Genomic DNA, 26367 nt, shown 5'->3' on the forward strand with positions numbered 1-26367 from the left:
AATACAAGTCATATAATGGGTAAAAAGTGTTATTCTTCATGTATACACATTTGAAAACTTATTCTAAAAAGTCACCTGAAAAGTTAGTTACGCTTTATGCCACTTAATGGCTCATTGGCCACAAGGAAATAAACACTAAATGTGCCACTCCATACTTGCATTTTGACTGTACCACTAACCACTAGAAATATAAGGCTCACTGTACCACTTGTCCCTATGTACCTTGTGATGATATCTGATCCCCTGGTTTCTGGACACTGACCAAACAAATGACCATTGCCTCCACCTCTTGTATCCATGGACTATGTGCCAAGTATTTCATGTGCATTGCAGGTAAATTTTGGGAATTGCTCCATCTAGTGACCAGCACTGGGAAATATTATAAATTAGAATCTAATTTATAATATTTCCTGACTAGTGAAAAAAAGTAAAAAATTAGAACACTGTTTAATCATTTTTACACTAACTGTTCAATTAAAAAAAAAAAAAAACTCGCAACACATTCCATTTAATTCCGAATCAGAATAAAACCCTTGATCAACGTCCCTTCTCCAGAATCTAGTACTTGTAACTTGTAATATTATATTTATCAAGAAAGGCATCAAGGCCCTTCTTAAACTTTGCTCAAAGAATCAACCATCACATATTTTGTGGCAGAGAGTTCCATAGTCTCACTGCTCTCACAGTAAAGAATCCCTGTCTGTGATGATGGTGAAACCTTGTCCCTATGTACCTTGTGATGATATCTGATCCCCTGGTCTCTGGAAAAAGTTACAAGCCTAGGTGTAAAAAGATCATTACAAAAGTTCTCTGTACTGTCAAATTATGTATATGTGCATTGTAATTAGATCGCCCCTAAGTCGTCTTTTTTTATAAACTGAATAGTCCCAAGTTTGATAACCTTTATTGCTACTGCAATCCACCTATTACCTTAATTACCTTGGTTGCCCTTCTTTGCACCCATTATAGTTCAGCTATGTCCGTCTTATACAGAGATATTGTACATAATATTCCATATCTGGTCTTACTAGTAATTTGTATAGAGGCAAAACTATGTTCTTGTCATGAGCATCTATGCCTCTTTTGATGCACCCCATGATTTTATTTTCCTTTGCAGCAGCTGCGTGGCACTGGTTACTAAAGTTACATTTACTGTCCACCAATATCCCCAAGTCTTTTTCTGTAGAGTTTTACCCAGTGTTTAATGCATAATTGTAGAATTTGTTTCCTCGGCCCAAGTGCCTAACCTTACATTTATCCACATTAAACTTAATTTGCCAGATCTGCACATGCACTTTCCCTTAATTCCGCTGTAGTATTATATTTTCCTCCTCTGTGTGGATTACTGTACAGAGCTTAGTATTATCTGCACATACTAAAATTATACTCTGTAAACACTCTTCAAGGTCATTAATAAACATATTAAAAGGAAGAGGGCCCAATACTGATCCCTGTAAAACCCCACTGGTAACTGTGACCCACTCTGAGGATGTACCATTAATAACCACCCTCTGTTTTCTATCACTGAGCCAGTTGTTGACCCAATTACACATATTTTCTCCCAGTCCCAGCATTTTCATTTTATATACCAACCTTTTATGCGGCACAGTATCAAACGCCTTTGAAAAGTCTAGATACACCACAACTAGCCTTACCCAGGTCCAGTCTAGAACTTACCTCCTCATAGAAGCTAATCAGATGTTTGACAGGACCAATCCCTCAAAAACCCATGCTGATGCTGTGTTTACAGTTTATTTTCATTGAGATACTCCAGGATATAATCTCCTATAAAACCCTCAAATATTTTACTCACAATCAGGTTAAATTTACAGGCCTATAGTTTCCTGGCTCACTTTTGACCCCTTTTTGAATATTGGTACCATTTTTGCAATGCGCCAGTCCTGTGGAACACACCCAGCCATAATACAATCCCTTAATATTAGCAATAACGGTCTGCAGAAAGCAGGGGTGTTTGCCATTTGGACCAGGTGATTTGTCTACTTTAGTATTTTTAAGGCGGCGTTGCACTTCTTTGTGGGTTAAGCAGGTGAGATTCAATGGAGAATTTATTTTATCGCTAATCATCTCATCTGACATTGGATTTTCCTGTGTAACTACAGTAGTGAAAAAGGCATTTAATACATTATTTTTTAATAGACTTTTTCTCATCCTCCTCCACAATTACACCCAGATTATTTCTTAGAGGGCCAATACCAGTGGCGTAACTACCGCTGTAGCAGCAGTAGCGCCTGCCACGGGGCCCGCGGCATGAGGGGGCCTGTGTCGCCCGCCTGGCACGGGCCCCCACCATGGCCGGAGGCTCCGCTAGCTGCCGCTATGGCTGCTACAGCGCGACGCCACTGAACAATACGGCAGAGCAGGGAGGTATCTCCCCGCTCTGCCATTAAACAAAAGACATGTATCCCCTATCCACAGGATAGGGGATACATGTGTGATCGCTGGCAGCGATAGGGAGAACGGGGGACTGAAAGTCCCCTAAAGTTCTCCATCACAAACCTTGGACTTCCGGGGTCTGTGTCGGCAGCTCCGTAGAAATGAATGGAGGGGGGGCTGTATGGCGTTATCTACAGGGGGGGCTGTATGGCGTTATCTACAGGGGGGCTGTATGGCGTTATCTACAGGGGGCTGTATGGCGTCATCTTCAGGGGGGCTGTATGGCGTTATCTACAGGGGGGGCTGTAAAAAAGGCACTATCTACAAGGGGGGGGGGGGTTGTGTGACACCCAGGGGAGGGGGGCCCCAGTCAAAAGTTTGCTATGGGGCCCAGTCTTTCCTAGTTACGCCCCATGCCAATACGTTCAGTTTTCAGTTTCATATTATTTATGTATTTGAAAAATATTTATTGGGTTATTTCTACTTTCTTTGGTAACGAGTCTCTATTTCAGTCTTTGCTGCCTTTATTTGTCTTTTACACTTCTTATTTCTTTCTTTATAATTATTTAAGGAAGCTCTGTCACCACATTATAAGTGTCCTATCTCCTACATAAGGAGATCGGCGCTATAATGTAGGTGACAGTAATGCTTTTTATTTTAAAAAAATGATCTATTTTTACCACTGTATTAGCGATTTTGGTTTATGCCAATGAGTTTCTTAATGCCCAAGTGGGCGTGTTTTTACTTTCGACCAAGTGGGCGTTTGTACAGAGGAGTGTATGACGCTGACCAATCAGCGTCATGCACTCCTCTTCATTCATTTACACAGCAGCATTGCGTTCTTACAAGAACGCGATCTGCAGCCACATACACAGACATTAACGTTAATCAAGTGTCCTGATAATGAATATACATGACCTCCAGCCTGGACGTCATGTGTATTCAGAATCCTGACACTTCTGAATCTTTTCTGTGAGATTTCCAGCAAGGGAAACAAAATCTCGTTTACCTCGTAATCTCGCGAGATTATACGTGGCTTGCTGGTGGTCAGTGTACAAGATACTGTGTGTCCTTCTAAAGGCTCCTGTACACTGCGAAATTAGTAACAAAATAGTGCTACCATAGAGGCCTCTAATTTACCTCCATAAGTTTTTTATTTCATAGGGAGGCATATGGAGTTTTTTTTGTCTGATTCCGTAGATTTGGGACAGAAAAAAAATTATTGCTGCTTCAATGGAGTCTATGTGCATGTTTGGGCTGCTAGATAGCATAAAGTGCTGCAAAAACATCATTCATTAGGAAGTCTATAAGAGTGATTGATTGATTGATTGATTGATTGATTGATTGATTGATTGATTGATTGATTGATTGAAATAAGATTTATTTTTTACAATTTCTTTTTACTTCTTTTGAAACATACAAGTGAAACAAAACGTGCACATCACAGTTTAACATTGTAAATTATGGGATCATGCCTTTTATGGCTGTATGAATGATCCATAAATTTTGAGCCAAAGAAGAGGATCTGATCCCAACCTGTGAGATCTTTCCTGAGCTCACAGGGTGCTAGAGCTAGAATAGTGCAGTCACACATGGCAAATTTTGATGCAGAAATTTTCTGCGACTGAAAACCAGTTCTAATCATCTAAATAGAACTTGCAGAAATCCATACGACTGCTGCAGAAACAACCGTATTCAGATGAATGGAACTGATTTTCAGTCGCAGAAAATTTCTGCAACAAAATCTGCTGCATGTGACTGCACCCTACTGCCAAGAAAATGAGCCCTAAACGTAAACACTAGCAGTGTTGTTTATCTGTTTTACTTTTGCCGCTTTTTACTTAGTAAATGTCTCTCATTGTCATTGCAATACATAACACACATTCAACTGACAGGTGAAGAGCGATACTTCTCAATGAAATTTTATGGCAAAATAAATCTTGCCGCTCTGTGCTAACATCATTGAAAATGATATAGAAGCCTGCTGTTAGGAAAACGCCTATTCTCTTAAAATCACCATGACTACTGTTCTAGCTTCTGGGCGGTCCTGTTTTACTTTGAGCCTATCTCTTTTCTATGTCTTTCTGCCAATTGTGTGTGGGGTTGTATTTATATCTGGCTTCCTCCACCTGGTCTTGGCTTGTAATTATGTTATGGAATTGCAAGTTGAGCGATTCCCCAAAGGCTGCTGGAGACTGCCGGGAGAGAGCATGCAAATAAAACCGCAACCTCAAATCCGTCACAACTCTGATCGACAGAGTCTAAGGCTACTGTTGTCTTAACAGAGTTCAGTGATGGATAAGGGGTGCAATGCAGGCAAAACTGAACAGGATAACCAGCCAGCCAGAGGGTTAAGAGAAAGTCCAAAACAGAGAAAGTGGAAATCAGGTACAGCAAAAGTCAGAACCAGCCGGGAGCAGATAATCAAAATCAGTAAACAAGGAGTAAACGAGAGGCAAGCCGAGGTCAGTTTCCAATTAGTCCAGAAGTACAGGGTGTTCCAGAGCTTAATCAGAACACTAGGAAAATTGCAAGCAAAGACCAGGTGGAGGAAGCCATATATATATATATATACAACCCCTCATCTAATTGACAGAAGAACAGAGAAATGTGATAGGCTCAAAGTAAAACAGAACCGCCTAGAAGCTAGAACAGTAGTCATGGTGATCTTAAGGGAACAGGCGTTTTCCTAACACCTGCTTTTACTTTGGAAAAACAATAACAGGACATCCAACATAAGGCATCTCTGGCTCACTTTACATATGCTTCACAAAATAAACTGTGCTTATCTTTTAAAGGAAACGTGTAAATCGTCAGTACGACGGCCATTAAAACAACGACCGTCACACGGACACATGTATTTCAATGAGGCCGTTCACACAGCCATTTTTTCAACGGAGCATGTGAAGGGTCCATGGAAAAATAGGACATGTCCTATTTTCTTGCGTTTTCAGACTCTAGTCTATGAAGGATCCTTGTTAACACTTCCCGGATGTTATCACGTTTTTCACGTCCGTGGTTGCACATGCTCGTTTGAATGTAGCCTAAGGAGGTTTTAGCAAGTTTATCTTCTTTTCCAACCTATTTGCTTCTCCTTAGCATGCTTCTTGTTTGTCAGTCACAGCAAGATTACTCTGGATAAACACTGGAGTTTATGATCACAAAAGATGTACCAGGGAGATAAAGATGACTTCCTTTAACAGTCGTTGCAATTATAACAACCCATTGAATAAAGTTATTGTGTTATTTATACCACACGGTAAACGGCGTAGATTTAGGGTGCAAAAAAGAGTGGCGAAATTTCAGTTTTTTTTCTATCCCCGACCAAAAAAAAGTTAATAAAAGTTAATCAATCAATAATATATACCCAAAATTGGGCTATTAAAAAATACAACTTGTCCCACAAAAAACAAGACCTTATACAGCTGTGTCGATGCAAAAATAAAAAAGTTATAGCTCTTCGAATGTGACGATGGGAAAGCCTAAAAAATGGCTTGGTCATTAGGGCCCAGAATGCAAGCAGGGGGAAGTGGTTAAACACACACATACAATGCATTCGGAAAGTCTTTAGACCCTTTACATTTTTTCACATTTTGTTACGTTTATTCCACATCATTCTGCACTCAATACCCCATAATGACAAAGTGAAAACAGAATGTTAGTAATCTTTGCTAATTTATTGAAAAGGAAAAACTAAAATATTGCCTTGACATAAGTATTCAGATTCCTTACTTAGTACTTAGTTGAAGCACCTTTGGCAGTGATAACAGCCTCCAGTCTTCTTGGGTATGATGCCACAAGCTTTGCACTCCTGGATTTGGATATTTTCTGCCATTCTTCTCTGCAGATCCTGTCAAGCACTGTCAGGTTGGATGGGGACTGTCGGTGGACAGCCATTTTCAGGTCTCTCCGGAGATGTTCGATTGGGTTCAAGTCAGGGCTCTGGCTGGGCCTCTCAAGGACATTCACAGAGTTGACCCTAAGCCACTCTTGTGTTGTCTTGGCTGTGTGCTTTGGGTCATTGTCTTGTTGGAAGGTGAACCTTCGGCCCAGTCTGAGGTCCAGAGCACTCTGGATCAGATTTTCATTGAGAATATCTCTGTACTTTGCTCCATTCATCTTTTCCTCAACCCTGATCAGTCTACCTGTCCCAGCCGCTAAAAAACACCCCAACAGCATGATTCTGCCACCCCCATGCTTCACTGTAGGGATAGTATCGGGCAGGTGATGAGCAGTGCCTGGTTTGCTCCGGACATGACGCTTAGAAATTAGGCCAAAAAGTTATATCTTGGTTTCATCAGACCACAGAATCTTGTTTCTCACAGTCTGAGAGTACTTTAGGTGCTTTTCTGCAAACTCTAGACAGCCTTTCATGTATCTTTTACTGAGGAGAGGCTTCATTCTGGCCACTCTGCCATAAAGCTCAGATTGGTGGAGTGCTGCTATGATGGTTGACCTTCTGGAATTTTTTCCCATCTGCACACATGATCTTTGGAGCTCAGCCAGAGTGACCATTGGGTTCTTGGTCACCTCTCTTAACAAAGCCCTTCTCTCCCGAATATTTACTTTGGTGGAGCAGCCAACCTGGTTTTTCCAAACTTCTTCCATTTAAGAATTATGGAGGCCACTGTGCTCTTGGGAACTTTCAGTGCAGCAGAAATTCTTTTGTATCCTTCTCCAGATCTGTGCCTCCGCACAATCCTGTCTCTGAGCTCTACAGGCAGTTATTTTCTCCACAGGGTTTGGTTTTGGCTCTGATATACATTGTCAGCTGTGAGACCTTATATAGACAGCTGTGTGTCTTTCCAAATCATGTCCACTCAAATAAATTTACCACAGATGGACTCCAATCAAGGTGTAGAAACATTTCAAAGATGATCTAAAGAAATAGGAGCCCCCCAGAGCTAACTTTCAAGTGTCATACCAAAGGGTCTGAATACTTATGTCCATACGATCTGAGTTTTCATTTTTAATAAATTTGCAAAGATTTTCACTTCGTCACTATGGGGTACTGACTGCAGAATGATGGGGAAAAACGTGATTTTTATTTTATTTTAGCACAATGCCTCAACATAACAAAATGTGAAAAAAGTGAAATGATCTGAAGACTTTCCGAATGCATTGTATGTCATTCTATATGTATGTTATATATTAGTGTAGTTAACGTGTTCTTTCAACATAGTAAATACTGTGCAATGTTTAAATACCCATGTTAACCATTTTTTCCAATTGTATTTAGAGCTATATTTAAGTACCTACTACAAGGAAGAGAATATCTACTCATATCGTGATGTAATTTCAAAGTTTCTAAAATCTATTAAAAACAGAAGTCCGGTATTGTATAACATAAAATCATTAATCATTAACCCCTTCCGGCTGCAGATACTTTTATCCTTCCTGACAGAGCCTTAATTTTTAATCTGACGTGTTACTTTATCTGGTAATAGCTTTGGAATGCTTTTACCTGTCCGAGCAATTCTGAGAAAGTTTTCTCGTGACATGTTGTACTTTATGTCAGAGGTAAAATTTGATCGATACATTCAGCATTTGTAAAAAACACCAAATTTATAGAAAATTTGCAATTTTGAAAATGAGCATTTTTCTAAATTTAAATGTATCTGCTTGTAAGATAGACAAATATACTACACAATATAGTTACTAATCAACATTTCCCATATGTCTACTTTATGTTGGCATCGTTTTTTGAACATCCTAGGACGCTATAAAGCTTATAAGTTCAGCAGAAATTTCTCACATTTTCAAGAAAATTTCAAAAGCCTATTTTTTTAGGGAGCAGTTCACTTCTGAAGTGGCTTTGAGGGGCCTATATTTATTAGAAACCACCATGAATTACCCCATTTTAAAAACTGCACCCCTCTAAGTATTCAAAACAACATTTAGAACGTTTCTTAACCCTTTAGGCGTTTCACAGGAATTAAAGCAAAGTGGAGGTGAAATTTACAAAATTAATTTTTTGGGCAGAAATTCCTTTTTTATTCAATATTTATTGCCCAGATTCTTCAGTTTTTAGTAATATCCCACACGTGGCCCTAGTGTGCTAATGGACTGAAACACAAGCCTCAGAAGCAAAAAAACACCTATTGGATTATGGGTCCATTCTTTTTATTAGATTATATTTTAGGCACCATGTCAGGTTTGAAGAGGTCTTGTGGTGCCAAAAAAAGGAAACTAAAAAAGACCCCATTTTGGAAACATCACTGACAAGGAATTCATCTAGGGGTGTAGTGACCCCACAGGTATTCCATAGATTTTATTATAATTTGGACTTGAAAATGAGAATTTTATATTTGATCCGATAAAATGTTGTTTTAGCTTAAAAAAAATTATTTTCGTAAGGAATAAAGGAGAAGAAGCCCCCAACAAAGCAACTTCTCCAGAGTACGAAATAACCACGTGTGGTCATAAACTGCTGTTTGGGAACACAGTAGGACTCAAAAGGAAAGGAGCGCCATTTGGCTATTGGAGTGCAGATTTTGCTAGATTGGTTTCTGGGTGCCATGTTGCATTTGCAATACCACTGTGGACCAAAACAGTGGAAACCACCCAAAAGTGACCTCATTTTGGAAACTACACCCCTCAAGGTATTCACCTAGATGAGTAGTGAGCATGTTAGCCGCACATGTGTTTTCCAGGAATTAGTGTGCACTTGATGTTGCAGAGTGAAAATGGGAAATTTTTCCATGGATCTGCCAATTCAATGTCCAATATGTTGTGCCCAGATTGTGCTACAATAAAAAGACAGCTCTTTAATTATTATGCTGTGTTTCCTGATTTTAGAAACACCCTACATGTGGCCCTAATCTTTTGCTTGGACATATGACAGGGCTCAGGAGTAAAAAGAGTTCCATGCAAAATTGAGGCTTAATTTGCTGATTTACATAGTATTGGTTCACAATTGCAGAGACACTATTTTGGAAACTACACCCCACAAGGCATAATAAAGGGGTGTAGTGAGCATTTTGACCCCACAGGTCTTTTCCATAAATGAATGCGCTGCGGATGGTGCAAAGTATATTTCCCTAAATATTAAATTTGAGTGTCAAATATGTTGTGCCCAGCTTGTGCCACTGGAGACACACACCCCAAAAATTGTTAAAAGAGTTCTTCCAGGTATGGAGATGCCATATATATGGAAGTAATTTGTTGTTTGGGCACAGCGTAGGGCTCAGAAGGGAGGGAGCGCAATTTGGCTGTTGAAGTGCAGATTTTGCTTGGTAGTTTTGTTTGGAGTTTTACTGGTATTTCAGTTTAATGTGGGGCATAGGTAAACTGGGCAGAGTACATCAGGGCTTAATAAAGTGGAATAATAATGGGGTAAAAAACAATAAAATAATCCATAGATGTTTGTTATGCTTTGAAGTAATCCTTTCTGCACAGGCCGGTGTCGCACTGATAAATGGTGTCCTTTCTTATCCCCCTTTTGGTACACACTCTGCGTCTTTGCACTTTGGGAAATTTTGCTGGGAAAGTGTTGTTCTGGTATAATACGGGCACCCTCGCTTCCAGCGGATATGTTTGAGCCCTCGCCTTCCTTGTTCCTTAATATTAGGGCCTTGATAATCGCCTCTTGAAACAGAAGAAATGATCCCCTCGGGCCTGCACAGCCGCATATTTTTTATTTCGTGACTTATTGGAGCCGTAACTTTTTTTTTAATTTTTTCAAAGACGTAGTGGTATGAGGGCTATTTTTTGAGGGATGAGCTGTAGTTTTTATTGGTACCATTTTGGGGTACATGCGACTTTTTGATTACTCTTTATCCTATTTTGTGGGAGGCAAGGTGACTAAAAAACAGCAATTATGGCATAGTTCTCAGGTTTTTTTTACATAGCGTTCACAGTGCGTTATAAATGTTAACTTTATTCTGCGGGTCAGTACAATTCCGGCAATACCAAATTCAAAGCGCTTTTTATGTTTTACAACTTTTTGCACAATAAAATTACTTTTGTAAAAGGATTGTATTTTTTCTGTCTCCATGTTCTGTGAACCATAACGTTTTACATTTTTTTCGTCGACGGAGCTATATGAGGGCTTGTTTTTGTGAGACGAGTTATAGTTTTTATTGGTACCAGTTTTGGATAGATGTAACTTTTTGATCACTTTGTATTCAAATTTTTGGAATGCAGAGTGACCAAAAAACAGCAGTTCTGGCATTGTTTTTGAGTTGTTTTTTTTTTACGGCATTCACTGCACAGGATAAATAACATAATATTTTTATAGTTCAGGCTGTTACGGATACAGCAATGCCAATTATGTATGGTTTCATTATTTTATTTTTTTAAACTAAAGGTCTTGATAAGGGCAAAAGTGTGATTTTTTTTAATTTTATTACATTAAACTTTTTTGTTTACATTTTTTTTTCACTTTTTGTATATATATTTTTTTTTAGTCATACTAGAGGACTTGAAAGTCCAGCTGACTGATCTCCACTCTAAAAAATTGCACTACCTATGTAGTGAAGTGCATTAGAACTGTCAGTCTTTCACTGACAGCAAGCCTATTAGGCTCAGCCTCTGTGCGGGGACTAATCGGCTTCCGTACTTGGCAGACCAGGAGGCCATTGTTAGGCCTCTGGTTGCCATAGCAGCCATCGGCACACCCGCAATCGCTTTTGACCATGGCATCTAAGAGGTTAAAGGCGGGGGAAAGTAGCTATCTCCGGTCCCTGCCGTTACAGCAGGGTGTCAGCTGTAACATACAGCTGACATCCGTGGCTGATGGCATGGGCCCAGCTCCTGAAACCCGTACCATCCATTTGTTATAAGTAAGACATATTGCGGGAAGCACTAGCTTTCCATGACGTCTACTTACGACAAATGTCTGGAAAGGGTTAAAATGCGTTTATTATACATAAGGCAAAAATGAGAAATACAGTAGAAGCTCAATTCCAGCTACACAGACCATTCCTCTACTCAAGAGATAAACCATGAAGTTGACGTACGTAATTTATACACAATCATTCCTCAAATGGTGTCAGGTTTAGTATGGTAGCTATGTTATGGGTAGTATTGAATTAAAAACAAACAAAAGTGACAATCCTGTGTTTGGAAAACCTTGACTGCACAATTTAATATGTTTAGCGGTAAGGGAAACCCAAGAATGGATCACAAGCAAATTTCATGCTTTGTAAAATCTATCTCTTGCTTACATTCCAAATATAGACTACAGTAGATACAACACAAATTGCCATGAAATATGGAAGTGGAAAATAATCAATAAAATGCTACTTTGGTTTTCTTCTTGAAAGGGACAAATGAATAGACATGACTCTATGTGGTACTAGGATGGTTGCAGAGATTTATCTCATAGCATTGGAAGTAATTTTCCTAGACATTGCTTTTATTCATTTCAAGTTCTGAAAAAGCCTAACTGAATTTTTTATACAATATGGTGCGGTTCTTAAATACACCACTATTGCTCCTGCATATATGGAACCAGCTAATCCATGTGTATAGAACCTGTACCGCAGCATATAATGGAGCACATTCTTTGCCTCCCTATGACACCATATTCTCCCTAAGAAGCAATGCTGCTAAGAGATAATACCCCTAAAATACAACATATAATGGAACATGCCACATAATTTTTTTTTCTCACCAATTCAATGCGAATCTATGAAAAAAACTCTTTGTGTGCCTCTATATAAAAATTGATGTCTATGGGTACTGTATTGTGGATCTGTAAAACATGGATCCATAATACAATCATGAAGGCCTTGAACTGACGATTACCCGAGAGTGTCCACCCTAAGCTGATGTAATTGACACTTCCAGGAGAATTGTTTCTGTATGTAGAGTATGTCCCATTCACTTGAACTGCAATCCTAGGCACAGCCTCTATGGATGTGTATGGCAATATGCCTGGTAAACTATGAATAGCCTGCCGCATTTGTCACGGCAACCCCTTCAGTCAGCTAATCAGTAGGGGTGCCGGGAGTCGGACCCCTACCGATCTGATATTGATGACCTATCCTAAGGATAGGCCTTCTATCTAAAAGTACCAGAAAACCTCTTTAAAGTGAATGTACAACTTTGTGCAAAAAAAACAAACCACTGTATACACTTGTAGTAGAGGTTCACAGCATTACAGCCTTCTCCCATTCACTGATACACTTGTAGTGGAGGTTCACTATATTACAGCCTTCTCCCACTCACTGACACACTTGTAGTGGAGGTTCACAGTATTACAATCTTCTCCCATTCACTGACAGACTTGTAGTGGAGGTTCACCATATTACAGCCCTCTCCCATTCACTGACACACTTGTAGTGGAGGTTCACCATATTACAGCCCTCTCCCATTCACTGACACACTTGTAGTGGAGGTTCACTGTATTACAGCCTTCTCCTATTCACTGACACACTTGTAGTAGAGGTTCACAGTATTACAATCTTCTCCCATTCACTGACACACTTGTAGTGGAGGTTCACCATATTACAGCCTTCTCCCATTCACTGACACACTTGTAGTGGAGGTTCACCATATTACAGCCCTCTCCCATTCACTGACACACTTGTAGTGGACGTTCACTGTATTACAGCCTTCTCCCATTCACTGACACACTTGTAGTGGAGGTTCACAGTATTACAGTCTTCTCCCATTCACTGACACACTTGTAGTGGAGGTTCACCGTATTACAGCCTTCTCCCATTCACTGACACACTTGTAGCCACCCGTCATTACGGGAGCTCCATACACGATTTTTATGGGCTTTCTTGAATTACAGGTTCGGTCCGAATCGAACTTTTTCAAGAAATTCGGCGAACCAGCCGAACCGAACTTTTCATAAGTTCGCTCATCTCTATTCACAGTATTCCAATCTTCTCCCATTCATTGACACACTTGTAGTGGAGGTTCACCGTATTACAGCCTCCTCCTATTCACTGACACACTTGTAGTAGAGGTTCACAGTATTACAATCTTCTCCCATTCACTGACACACTTGTAGTGGAGGTTCACAGTATTACAGCCTTCTCCCATTCACTGACACACTTGTAGTAGAGGTTCACTGTATTACAGCCTTCTCCAATTCACTGGCACACTTGTAGTGGAGGTTCACAATATTACAGCGTTCTCCGATTCACTGACACACTTGTAGTGGAGGTTCACCATATTACAGCCTTCTCCCATTCACTGACACACTTGTAGTGGAGGTTCACTGTATTACAATCTTCTCTCATTCAATGACACTTGTAGTAGAGGTTCACAGTATTACAATCTTCTCCCATTCACTGACACACTTGTAGTAGAGATTCACAGTATTACAATCTTCTCCCATTCACTGACACACTTGTAGTGGAGGTTCACAGTATTACAATCTTCTCCCATTGTGTCAGCTTAGACCAGCAGAATAAAAAATTGTACAAAGTTTAAATTTTTTATAACAGTAAACAACTAAGGAACCACTGATAGTTGTAAATTAACCCCTTCACGACTGCCATATGGCTATATACGTTCTAACTGCCGATAAGTGCAGGGGTTTAATGAGTGCAGTACTGCTTCAGCGTGAGCAGCACTGCACTCTCAAGTGTGGCAGGGCTTTGAGAGCCCCAGAATACACGCCCACTGTAGATAGTGCCAGCCACAACCCCTGCAAAACCCTCTGTAAATAGCGCCACATAAGCTCCCTCCAGTATCGGAATCCCCGACCAGCGCTCTGGCCGAGGATTCCCCTCCTAGAAGGAGCCCCCGCCGTCTTTCCATCCACGCTGTAGATAATACCACCCCCCGCATATAGCAAACCCCCCCAAGCCCGCCCCGCTCTAGATAGCATTGCACCCCTAGTGTAAATAGCGCCACCTGAAATGAGACTAGGAGCGGAATCCCCGGTGTCAGATCGCACTGGCTGGGGATTCCGCTCTTAGACAGAGTCACTAACGTCACTGTCCAAATGGACAGTGACGTCAGGGGCTCTGTCTAGGAGCAGAATCCCCAGCCAGTTCGATCTGGCACTGGGGATTCCGCTACTAGAGTCAGTTCAGGTGGAGCTATTTACATGGGGGGGGTGCGATGCTATCTACAGCAGAGGGTTGCTATCTAGTATTGCACCCCCTACTGTAAATAACGCCACCTGAACGGACTCTAGGAGCGGAATCCCCTGTGTCAGATCGCACTGGCCAGGGATTCCGCTTCTAGACAGAGCCCCTGAAGTCATTGTCCATTTTCACAGTGACGTTAGTGGCTCTCTCTAGGAGCGGAATCCCTGGCTGATACTCTGGCTGGGGATACCGCTACTGGAGAAGCCCCTGGTGTCACTATCCATATATGGACAATGACGTCAGCGACTCTCTAGGAGCGGAATCGCTGGTGTCAGATCGCTCTGTGTCGGGGATTCCGCTACTGGAGAAGCCCCTGGTGTCACTATCCATATATGGACAGAGAGGTCAGGGGCTACTCCTGGAGCTGAATCCCCGCTCTGGCAGGGGATTTCGCTCTTAGGGTATGTTTACACGGCAACGCAAAATACGTCTGAAATTACGGAGCGGTTTTCAGGCAAAAACAGCTCCTGAATTTCAGACGTTTTTACATGTACTCGCGTTTTTCGCGGCGTCTTTTACAGACGTAATTGGAGCTGTTCTTCATTGGAGTCAATGAAAAACGGCTCCAAAAACGTCCCAAGAAGTGTCCTGCAATTCTATGATGCGGGCGTAATTTTACGCGCCGTCTTTTGACAGCGACGCGTAAAATGACACCTCGTCTGAACAGAACATCGTAAGACTCATTGCAAGCAATGAGCAGATGTTTGCAGACGTATTGGAGCTGTCTTTTCAGGCGTAATTCGAGGCGTAAAACGCCTGAATTACGTCTGAAAATAGGTTGTGTGCACGTACCCTTAGAGTTAACCCCTGACGTCACTGTCCAAATAAGAACAGAGACATCAGGGGCTTCCTGTAGGAACGGAATCTTCGGCCAGAGGGGTTCCGCTCCTACAGGGAGCTACAGTGCTATTTACAGGAAGGGGGTGCCATTTACGGGGGGTAGCGCTATCTGCAGCGGGGATATTGCTAAATACAGGGGGGATGTTGCTATATACAGGGGGTGACACTATTTACAGGGGGTGTGGTGCTATCTGTAGGGGGATGCTATATACAGGGGGTGTGGCACTATCTACATGGGTACTGTGGCATTATATTAGCACTACACAGGTGACACTGTGGCGCTGTCTACATGGGCACTGTGTGTGGCACTAAGTGGGCATTATCTACAGGGAGAACTGTGGCACTATGTCGGTACTGTGGCACTATTTACAGTGGGAACTATCTATGTGGGCACTGGCACTATTTATGTGGGCAATGTGGCACTATCTACAGTGGTATTGTGTCACTATCTACATGGGCACTGTGGTGTTTTCAGGGGGTTGGGACAAAAAGCCCTAACAAATAAAATTCATCCATTTTTTTAACGTCCATGACAAACGGATTGCAAATGGCAGTTAAAAACGATCAGACGGCCAGGAAATGGATTAAAGTTTTGAGACACATTGATGCAAATCAGCCATGAAAAACTGACAGTTGATTCGTTGTTGACTGCCATTTTTTTTCACATTCATGTGTATATAGCCTTCTTCACTCTCCCCTCACAGCGATCCAGGGTGACGAAAAGAGAAGAGGACTAATTGTTACAGAGCTCTAAGGTGTATGTATATATATATATATATATATATACACATATACACACACACATACACTACCGTTCAAAAGTTTAGGGTCACTTAGAAATTTCCTTATTTTTGAAAGAAAAGCACAGTTTTTTTCAATGAAGATAACATTAAATTAATCAGAAATACACTCTATACATTGTTAATGTGCTAAATGACTATTCTAGCTGCAAACGTCTGGTTTTTAATGCAATATCTACATAGGTGTATAGAGGCCCATGTCCAGCAACCATCACTCCAGTGTTCTAATGGTACATTGCGTTTGCTAACTGTGTTAGAAGGCTAATGGATGATTAGAAAACACTTGTGCAATTATGTTAGCACCGCTTTAAACAGTTTTGCTGTTCAGAGGAGCTAAAAACTGACCTTCCTTTGAGCTCGTTGAGAATCTGGAGCATTACATTTGTTGGTTCGATTAAACTCTCAAAATGGCTAGAAAAAGAGAGCTTTCATGTGAAACTCGACAGTCTATTCTTGTTCTTAGAAATGAAGGCTATTCCATGCGAGAAATTGCCAAGAAACTGAAGATTTCTTACAACGGTGTGTACTACTCCCTTCAGAGGACAGCACACACAGGCTCTAACCAGAGTAGAAAGAGAAGTGGGAGGCCCCGCTGCACAACTGAGCATTAGAGTACATTAGAGTCTCTAGTTTGAGAAATAGACGCCTCACAGGTCCTCAACTGGCAGCTTCATTAAATAGTACCCGCAAAACGCCAGTGTCAACGTCTACAGTGAAGAGGCGACTCCGGGATGCTGGCCTTCAGGGCAGAGTGGCAAAGAAAAAGCCATATCTGAGACTTGCTAATAAAAGGAAAAGATTAATATGGGCAAAAGCACACAGACATTGGACAGAGGAAGATTGGAAAAAAGTGTTATGGACAGACGAATCGAAGTTTGAGGTGTTTGGATCACACAGAAGAACATTTGTGAGACGCAGAACAACTGAAAAGATGCTGGAAGATTGCCTGACGCCATCTGTCAAGCATGATGGAGGTAATGTGATGGTCTGGGGTTGCTTTGGTGCTGGTAAAGTGGGAGATTTGTACAAGGTAAAAGGGATTTTGAATAAGGAAGGCTATCACTCCATTTTGCAACGCCATGCCATACCCTGTGGACAGCGCTTGATTGGAGCCAATTTCATCCTACAACAGGACAATGACCCAAATCACACCTCCAAATTATGCAAGAACTATTTAGGCAAGAAGCCGGCAGCTGGTATTCTGTCTGTAATGGAGTGGCCAGCGCAGTCACCAGATCTCAACCCCATAGAGCTGTTGTGGGAGCAGCTTGACCGTATGGTACGCAAGAAGTGCCCATCAAGCCAATCCAACTTGTGGGAGGGGCTTCTGGAAGCATGGGGTGAAATTTCTCCCGATTACCTCATTTGTCTGCTCATAAAAAAAAAAGAAATACTGAACTAATTAAACGAATCTAGAAAATGAAAGCCTCATAAGTCTTGTAAAAAAAAACAAAGTCAAAATAGTTGTGATATTCAAAGCGGTTCCAAAGATATTATCGTTTAAAGAAGTGCATATCAAAAATGAAACATTTTACCTGGACACAGGGGCATCAATGACCCTTGGTCATGAAAGTGTTAATGTCCCAGGGTGCATAAAAAAATAATCACAGACAATGTTACTGCAAAGATTATACATATGTATGGTCTGGTAAATTTTTTTACTTTTAGGTCGGATTGCCACTTGGGATCAGGAGGAAATGTTGGTTAATGCCATATGGGCCGTTTTTATATATTTTTTTAAACCTTCCTCTGGATCAATAGGGGTTCTATAATTTCTCTCATCCCTTCCCTTTCTTCCATCCCTTGGTTGAACTTGATGGACATATGTCTTTTTACAACCATATTAAGGGTATGTTCACACGGAGCTGTTTTCAAGGGAAAACAGCTCCTGATTTTCAGACGTTTTTTGAGCAACTCGCGTTTTTCACGTCCGTTTTTGGAGCTGTTTTCAATAGAGTCTATGAAACACGACTCCAAAAACGTCCCAAGAAATGTACTTAACTTCTTTTGACGAGCCGTCATTTTATGCACCGTATTTTGACAGCGACGTGTAAAATGAAGGCTTGTGGGAACAGAACACCGTAAAACCCGAAGTTTTTTTAAGGGACGTTTTTTCAGGTGTAATTCGAGGCGTAAAACGCCCGTATTACGTCTGAAATTAGGCCATGTGAACATGCCCTAACTATGTAACGTTATTCAAAAGAACCTCTGAAAAATAAGATCTGGAATCTGATTGGTTCCTTTGTGTTAAGAATTGTAGTCGGCACACCTTGCTTGTATTTCAAAATTAATTTATTAGGATTCTCACGATAGATCCGGGTTGGAACCCTATCTCGAGCACCCAAGGAAACCGGTGCTAGCTGAACACAACCATAGATGGTTCCTTTGTGTAACAGGTTCACTTTTCCTTTGGTAAATCTTTTCTAATGTTCACACATTATTGCCACACATGCCAGTACATAGTCTACAGCAAAACTGCAAGAGAAACAAAGCATTCTATGGTGCCTAATCAGAGAAATGGGCTGTCCGTGTAATGTAATGCCTATATTATATCCATATGCTCTACTATAACAGTAAATTTAAAATATATATTAAATATCTCACCAATAGATTTCTCAGTCTTGGCAGACTGTTGTGACGCTGCGTTGGTGGAAAGATCCTCAGGCATAGGCATGGGTTCATCATTGTCTTCCAAACCATCACTTACTGCAGGACTTTGATTTCCTGTATGTAAAAAGTAAACCATAAGAAGGAATAAATATTGCACTTAGGGCTCAAGCACCCTAATGTATTGTTCCGTGCAACTGTATTTTTAAAGCGCTGGTCAGGATCAGATCCTGTCTTGAGAGATTAGGAAAGTCTCTCCCAATAAAGTCTTTATCTAAGGTTTACTGATGTCAAAGTACATGATCTGTTTACATCCTTGGCTCTAAATATACGGTTCATGCATGCGCCTTAAATTCTGTTAGTAGCTATGATGTGAACTAATTATAAAGCAAAAAAATGCAAAGCATATTTGTAACATTATTGTGTATGTTAAGGGTCTGTTCATATCAGCGCTGGATTCCGTTCATCTGTTCCGCAGCACATTCCTTCCAAAAAACTACACCACATTGTATTGTAGTTTTTCGGATGCAATTTCCGCTGCGGAAAGCAGCAGTAGAAAAAAACAAAACTTTCATACTTACCCCGGCTGTTGTCATGGTGACACGTCCATCCTTTGACGTCCAGTCCGGCCTCCCCGGAAGATGCTGTAGCCCATGTGACGCTGCAGCCTGTGATTGGCTGCAGCGGTGACATGGGATGAAACATTCATCCCAGGAGGCCGTACAGGAGGAAGAAGCAGGGAGTTCTGGCTAAGTATAAAAAAAATTCTGCATTGCAATTTTTGCGGCTTAATCGCTGCGTTTTTTTTTGTCAGCGTGGGCATGAGATTTTCATAATCTCTTCCACTTTGCTGCTACTGTAAATACTGCGAAATTTCCGCACAGAAGTCCATTGAGGAAATTCCGCAGTGTTTAAGCTACGTGGGAACACAGCCTAAGGGTGCAGTCACACAGGGGACGTAATCGCTTTGTATTTCCTCAGCGTAAACCTCTGCAGCGGAAAACTTTCCAATGTAAAAATGGTCCGCAACTAGAAAGCTAAAGAATCTGTGTGCGAAATATTTTTCCCATAGGTGTACATTTGTAGTTTTTTGCAGCGTAAAAATACACTGTGTTCCAAATTATTATGCACATTGCATTTAAGTGTCATAAACATTTAATTATTAGTTTTTCAATTAAACTCATAGATGGTATTGTGTCTCAGGCTGGGTTCACACGACCTATTTTCAGGCGTAAATGAGGCGTATTATGCCTCGATTTACGCCTGAAAATACGGTTACAATACGTCGGCAAACATCTGCCCATTCATTTGAATGGGTTTGCCGACGTACTGTGCCGACGACCTGTAATTTACGCGTCGTCGTTTGACAGCTGTCAAACGATGACGCGTAAAATGACTGCCTCGTCAAAGAAGTGCAGGACACTTCTTTGGACGTAATTTGAGCCGTTTTTCATTGAATTCAATGAAGAACAGCTCAAATTTACGGCCGTCAAAGACGCCTCGCATAATGCGAGGAGGAACAATTACGTCTGAAACGACGGAGCTGTTTTCTCCTGAAAACAGTCTGTAATTTCAGACGTAAAAGGCAGCTATCGTGTGCATATACCCTTAGGGCTCTTTGGATCATTGTAATCAATCTCAGACACCTGTGATAATTAGTTTGCCAGGTGTGCCCAATCAAAGTAAAACTACTTAAGACGGACGTTCCACATTATTAAGCAGGTCACAGGTTTCAAGCAATATGGGAAAGAAAAAGGATCTCTCTGCTGCCGAAAAGCGTGAAATAATGCAATGCCTTGGACAAGGTATGAAAACATTGGATATTTCAAGAAAACTTAAGCTTGATCATCGTACTGTGAAAAGATTTGTGGCTGATTCAGAGCACAGACGGGTTCGTACAGATAAAGGCATAATGAGGAAGGTTTCTGCCAGACAAATTAATAGGATTAGGAGAGCAGCTGCTAAAATGCCATTCCAAAGCAGCAAACAGGTATTTGAAGCCGCTGGTGCCTCTGGAGTCCCACGAACCTCAAGGTGTAGGATCCTCCAGAGGTTTGCAAGTGTGCATAAAGCTATTATTCGGCCACCCCTAAACAATGCTCACAAGCAGAAACGGTTGCAGTGGGCTCAGAAATACATGAAGACTAATTTTCAAACCGTGTTGTTTACTGATGAGTGCCGTGCAACCCTGGATGGTCCAGATGGATGGAGTAGTGGATGGTTGGTGAATGGCCACCATGTCCCAACAAGGCTGCGACGTCAGCAAGGAGGTGGCAGAGTCATGTTTTGGTCTGGAATCATGGGGAGAGAGCTGGTAGGCCCCTTTCGGGTCCCTGACGGTGTGAAAATGACCTCTGCACAGTACGTAGAGTTTATGACTGACCACTTTCTTCTGTGGTACAAAAATAAGAACCGTGCCTTCCGTTTCAAAATTATCTTCATGCATGATAATGAACCATCTCATGCTGCAAAGAATACCTCTGTGTCATTGGCTGCTATGGGCATAAAAAGGAGAGAAACTCATGGTGTGGCCCCCATGTTCCCCTGACCTCAACACTATTGAGAACCTTTGGAGCATCCTCAAGCAAAATATCTATGAGGGTGGGAGGCAGTTCACATCAAAACAGAAGCTCCGGGAGGCTATTCTGACATCCTGCAAAGATATTCAAGCAGAAACTGTCCAAATACTCACAAATTCAATGGATGCAAGAATTGTGAAGGTGATATCAAAGAAGGGGTCCTATGTTAAGATGTAACTTGGCCTGTTAAGTTTTTTTTTATTGGAAGAGCTTTTGATTTCTGTAAATATGACCTCCTGATGCTGCAAATTCAACAAATTACCATTTTAGTTCTCTTTACAACCTTTAAAATGTTTTGATTTCTGCTGTGCATAATAATGTGAAACAGTGCATTTTGAGTTTTTTACTTCTAAAAAAAAAAATCTGTTATCATTAGGAGATTTGTTCAATAAAATTTGCATTATACTCCAACGGTTGATGGCTTGAAGATTATACTGACTGTCATTTGCATCGACTATTTAGGAAAATCAGCGAAAAATAACATTTGCATATCAATTTGGAACGCGGTGTAGATGTCCCTACAAGTCCCTGAGTGCTCCCTAAGGCTGGATTCCTACGTAGCGTAAACGCTGCGGAATTTCCGCTTTGAATTCGGTGCGAAAATTCCATAGCATTTACAGTAGCAACAAAGTAAATGGGATTTTAAAAATCTCATGCCGTCACTGCGAAAAAAAACACAAAAAAGTCACGCGGAAAGTGTTCTGTGGTGCGACTCAAATCTGCTGCGTATTCTGTGCAGAGATGCTGCATGTTTGACCCATACACTTCAATGTGGAGCAGAAATTCCGCAACAGATGTTTTTGTCGTTGCGGTTTTCACAGTGTTTACGCAGTGGAAACACAGTAAAAACCGCTGGAAATCTGCAGGTGCACATATACTTTACTATAATCGATATTTAATCCTAAATCAGCAGGTAAAACTGCTGTGGAAAAAGCACAGCGTTTCCGCAGCGATATGCGCAGCAAAAATGCATTATTTGGTGCGGATTTCTGTGACAGATTTAGGCTTCGTTCACATCTGCATCAGGGCTCCGTTCTGGCATTCCGTCAGAGCTTTCCGTCAGAACGAAACCCCGACTGAAACAAACGAAAACCATAGGTTTCCGTTTGTATTACCATTGATTTTAATGGTGACGGATCCGGTGAAAATGGTTTCCGTTTGTCCGCGTTGTGCAAGAGTTCCGTCGTTTTGACTAAATGACTAGCGCAGTCGACTACGGTATTGATTAAATATTGTGAGATTCTGCTGCATATTATCTGTTGCAAATCTGCAGCGTATACTGTGTGTGGGAACATAGCCTAAGGTCGGGTTCCCACTAAGCGTAAACGCTGTGGAATTTTCACAACGGAATTCTGTGCATTACAGTAGCAGCAAAGTGTGTGGGATTTAATATATCTCATGCCCATGCAGCAGAAAAAAATGCAGTGTAAACGTTAATAAATGACCTGCGGTGCGGAATTTAATTCAGAAGCATGTAGATTTATGCTGCATTTTCATAGATTTTCTGCTACAGGTTTTTCCTATTGAATTCAATGGGGATGCAAAACCCACAACAGATAGCCATGTGTTGCGACTCTTGCGGCGTAATCGTAGCGTTTATGCTGCAAAAATCGCAATTCCGCAGAAAAACGAACACACATACTTACCCAGAGCGCCCTCCTTCTTTGTGACGTTGTATCCCATGTGACCAATGCAGCCAATCACAGGCTGCAGCATCACATGGCCTGAAACGTCATCCAGGGAGACCGGAGCAGACGTCAGAGGAGGGAGGGAGAACACGGCCTAAGGGTTTGTTCCCACACACAGGATACACTGCATATTTTATGCAACAGAAAATCTGCAGCAGAATCTCTAGAAAAACACTGGTAAATCTGTCACAGAAATCCGCACCAAATAGTGAGTTTTTACTGCTCATATTGCTGCGTAAATGCAGTGATTTTACCTGCGGATTTAGTGTTAAACATTGGTTCTAACAAAGTATATGCGCACCTGTGGATTTCCAGCAGTTTTTACTGCGTTTCCGCTGTAAAAACCTCAACAACATAAGGCCTTATTCACACGGACGTGTCCGTTTTGCGCGCGGGTCCGTGTGTCATCAGCATATGGTGCGTGGCTGCGTGATTTTCACGCAGCCGGCATCATTATGACACTCTGGTTTTATGTTTACAAACAGAAAAGCACAAGGTGCTTTTCTGTTTTCATTAATTTATTTTACTACTGTTGCGCAAAGCACGCGCGGCACCCGGAAGTGCTTCCATGTGCCGAGCGCGATTTGCACGCATCCATTGACTTCAGTGGGTGCTTGCTGCGCGAAACATGGGCAAATATAGGACATGTCATGAGTTTCACGCAGCGCACATACGCTGCGTGAAATTCACTGACAGTCTGAACGGCCGCATTCACTAACATAGGTCCGTGCGACATGCGTGAAAATCACGCGCGTAGCACGGACGTATAACACGTTTGTGAGAATAAGGCCTAAATCTGTTGTGGAATTTCTGCTCCCCATTGAAGACTATGGGCCAAACACGCAGCATCTCCGCACAGAACACGCAGCATAAATTGACATGCTGCTGAATTGAAAAACGCACCGCAGAAGACTTTCCGCACGATTTTTGTGCGATTTTCTAACTCTCATTCACTTTGCTGCTACTGTAAATCCTGCGGAATTTCCACACAGAAATCCGTTGCGGAAATTCCGCATAGTTTACGTTACATGGGAACCCAGCCTAATAGCGGCTCATTCTGAAGGGCTTAAGCAGTGGGAATTCCCATGATCTACACATCATCTGGGGATATTTAACTTCAAGGGGTTATTTGGGTAGTGACATTTTTTTTCTTAGGGGCTGCAAATGAAATGAATAAAACAATAAAACATTACTTACCCACCCTTACCAATGGCGATCCAGCGCGGTTGCTCTGGCGGCTGTCCCGATGCTTGTTTACATGCACGTAGCATGTAACCGATGCAGCCAATCAGAGTACTCAGTGAGGCTCACTAGTGAAAAATCGTATTTATGGCACAATTCCAGAAATATAACATATGGTCGCTGAGCCTTCTGATTGAATGCATCCCTCACATGCTACGTGCACGTAAGTAAGCTTTGGGACTGTCCTTGAAGCGACAGAGCTGGATCGCCGGGGGGGGGGGGGGGGGGGGAAGGGGGCAAGGATAGGTAAGTATTGCTTTTTGGTTTTATTAATTTAATTTGCAGCCCTAAGAAAACATTTCCACTAACCAGATAACCCCATTAAGTAAGGATTGTTCAAACTGAACAACCCCTTTAAACAAATAGCTTCATGAAGAGACGTATGTTACCAGGTTTAAAACTCACAACCATCCTTAGGCAGCTGAAAATGTATATTAAAGTCTAACATGCATATGTTGGGTCTTTTCCATCTCTTTGCATGGCTCCTTTAAATATAATTTTTTTTTTTTTTGTATGCTATCGGTGTGATATCCGCTGCCCACACCTTTACATACTGCTGTGCACAGTACTCTGTGCCAATCAGAGATCTAACCACTTCTGCCCCCCTCCCTTCTCCCACAGATCATGCACTTTCACAGAAAAAGAAATACAAAGATAAATCAGCCCCTCCTCCCTGTCTATCATTTACTGTAATACTGTAGATGCTTTTGGTTTTTTTTGAGGATAGAGGAGGTTTCTGAATGTTTGTATAGAGGCTGCAGGCTGGGAAAGGGGAACTAGAGGGTGAAGGAAGATGAGAAGTATGGCACTTTCCTTGAATAAGATTATGTGTAGTAAATTTTGTAAGGCCAGGATCACACACACAGTTTTGATGCAGCTTTTGTGACAGTTTTTTGAGCCAATGTCAGAGGTGGATCCAAAAGAAAGGAAAGGTATAGTGAAAACACTGATGCATCTCCATCCTTTTGTGACCTGCATTAAAACTGTGTGTGAGATCCTGAAAGAGTGTAAAAAGAACCTATTTTTTTCTGTTGCAATGTGAGAACCATAACGGTTTCATTTTTTCGTCGACGGATCTGTCGGCTTGTTTCTTGCAAGATGAGCTATAGTTTTGATAGGTAGCATTTTTGGATGCATTCAACTTTTTGATCACTTTTTATTCCAATTTTTTGGGGTGTGTGTCTCCAGTGGCACAAGCTGGGCACAACATGTTTGCCACTAAAATGGCATATCTAGGGAAAAATTGCAATTTTTACTTTGCACCATCTGCAGTGCATTCATTTATGGAAAAGACCTGTGGGATCAAAATGTTCACTACATCCCTTAATAAATGCCGTGAGGGGTGTAGTTTCCAAAATGGGGTTACTTCCCATGGGTTTCTTTTATTATTTCACATCAGAGCTTCTGCAATTGTAAACCAATACTTTGTAAGTCGCCAAATTAGGCATCAACTTCGCAGGATACTCTTTCACTCCTGAGCCCTGTTGAATGTACAGGCAAAATATTAGAACCACATGTAGGGTGTTTCTAAAACCGGGAAAGACAGCATAATAATTAAAGAGCTGTCTTTTCATGGTGGCACAAGCTGGGACCCACTTTACTGGTATATCCATGGAAAAATTGCCAATCCAGCAAAATCTGCACTTCAAAAGCCAAATGGCGCTCCTTCGTTTGTGAGCCGTGCCGTGTGCCGAAACAGCAGTTTATGACCACGGGGTATTGCCGTACTCAGGAGAAATTGCTTTACAAATGTTAGGGGTCTTTTTCTCCTTTTATTTGTTGAGAAAATGGAAATGTTGTATTTTCACTGCCCAATGCTTATGAAATCTATCAAACACCTATGGGGTCAAATTGCTCGCTACACCCCTAGATAAATTCCTCAAGGGGTTTAGTTTTCCAAATGGAGTCACTTTTGGGAAGCTTCCACTGTACTGGTACCTCAGGGGCTTTGCAAAAGTGACGTGGTGCAGCAAAACCAATCCAGCAAAATCTGTGCTCCAAAAGCAAAATGGCGTTCCTTCCCTTCTGAGCACTTCCGTGAGCCCTTCCGTGAGCCGTTTATGACCACATATGGGGTATTTCCGTACTCTGGAGAAGCTGCTTTACAGATGTTGGGGGCTTTTTCTCCTTTGCTTCTTGTCGAAATATATATTTTTTTATA

The 26367-nt window shown here is 41.5% G+C and overlaps 1 protein-coding gene across 4 annotated transcripts in view; it reads right to left on the reverse strand.

The window, feature by feature from the left end:
• Positions 1 to 26367, reverse strand: part of IKZF1 (IKAROS family zinc finger 1) — a 232159-nt gene that overhangs the window by 145058 nt on the left and 60734 nt on the right. For all 4 annotated transcript variants that reach the window (XM_075826995.1, XM_075826998.1, XM_075826994.1 and 1 more), the window contains exon 3: positions 18695 to 18814. In XM_075826995.1, coding sequence (XP_075683110.1) covers positions 18695 to 18814 — 120 coding nt within the window. The remainder of the gene's footprint in view (positions 1 to 18694; positions 18815 to 26367) is intronic.

The sequence above is a fragment of the Rhinoderma darwinii genome, chromosome 5 (assembly GCF_050947455.1).
Source record: "Rhinoderma darwinii isolate aRhiDar2 chromosome 5, aRhiDar2.hap1, whole genome shotgun sequence".
NCBI lineage: Eukaryota > Metazoa > Chordata > Amphibia > Anura > Rhinodermatidae > Rhinoderma > Rhinoderma darwinii.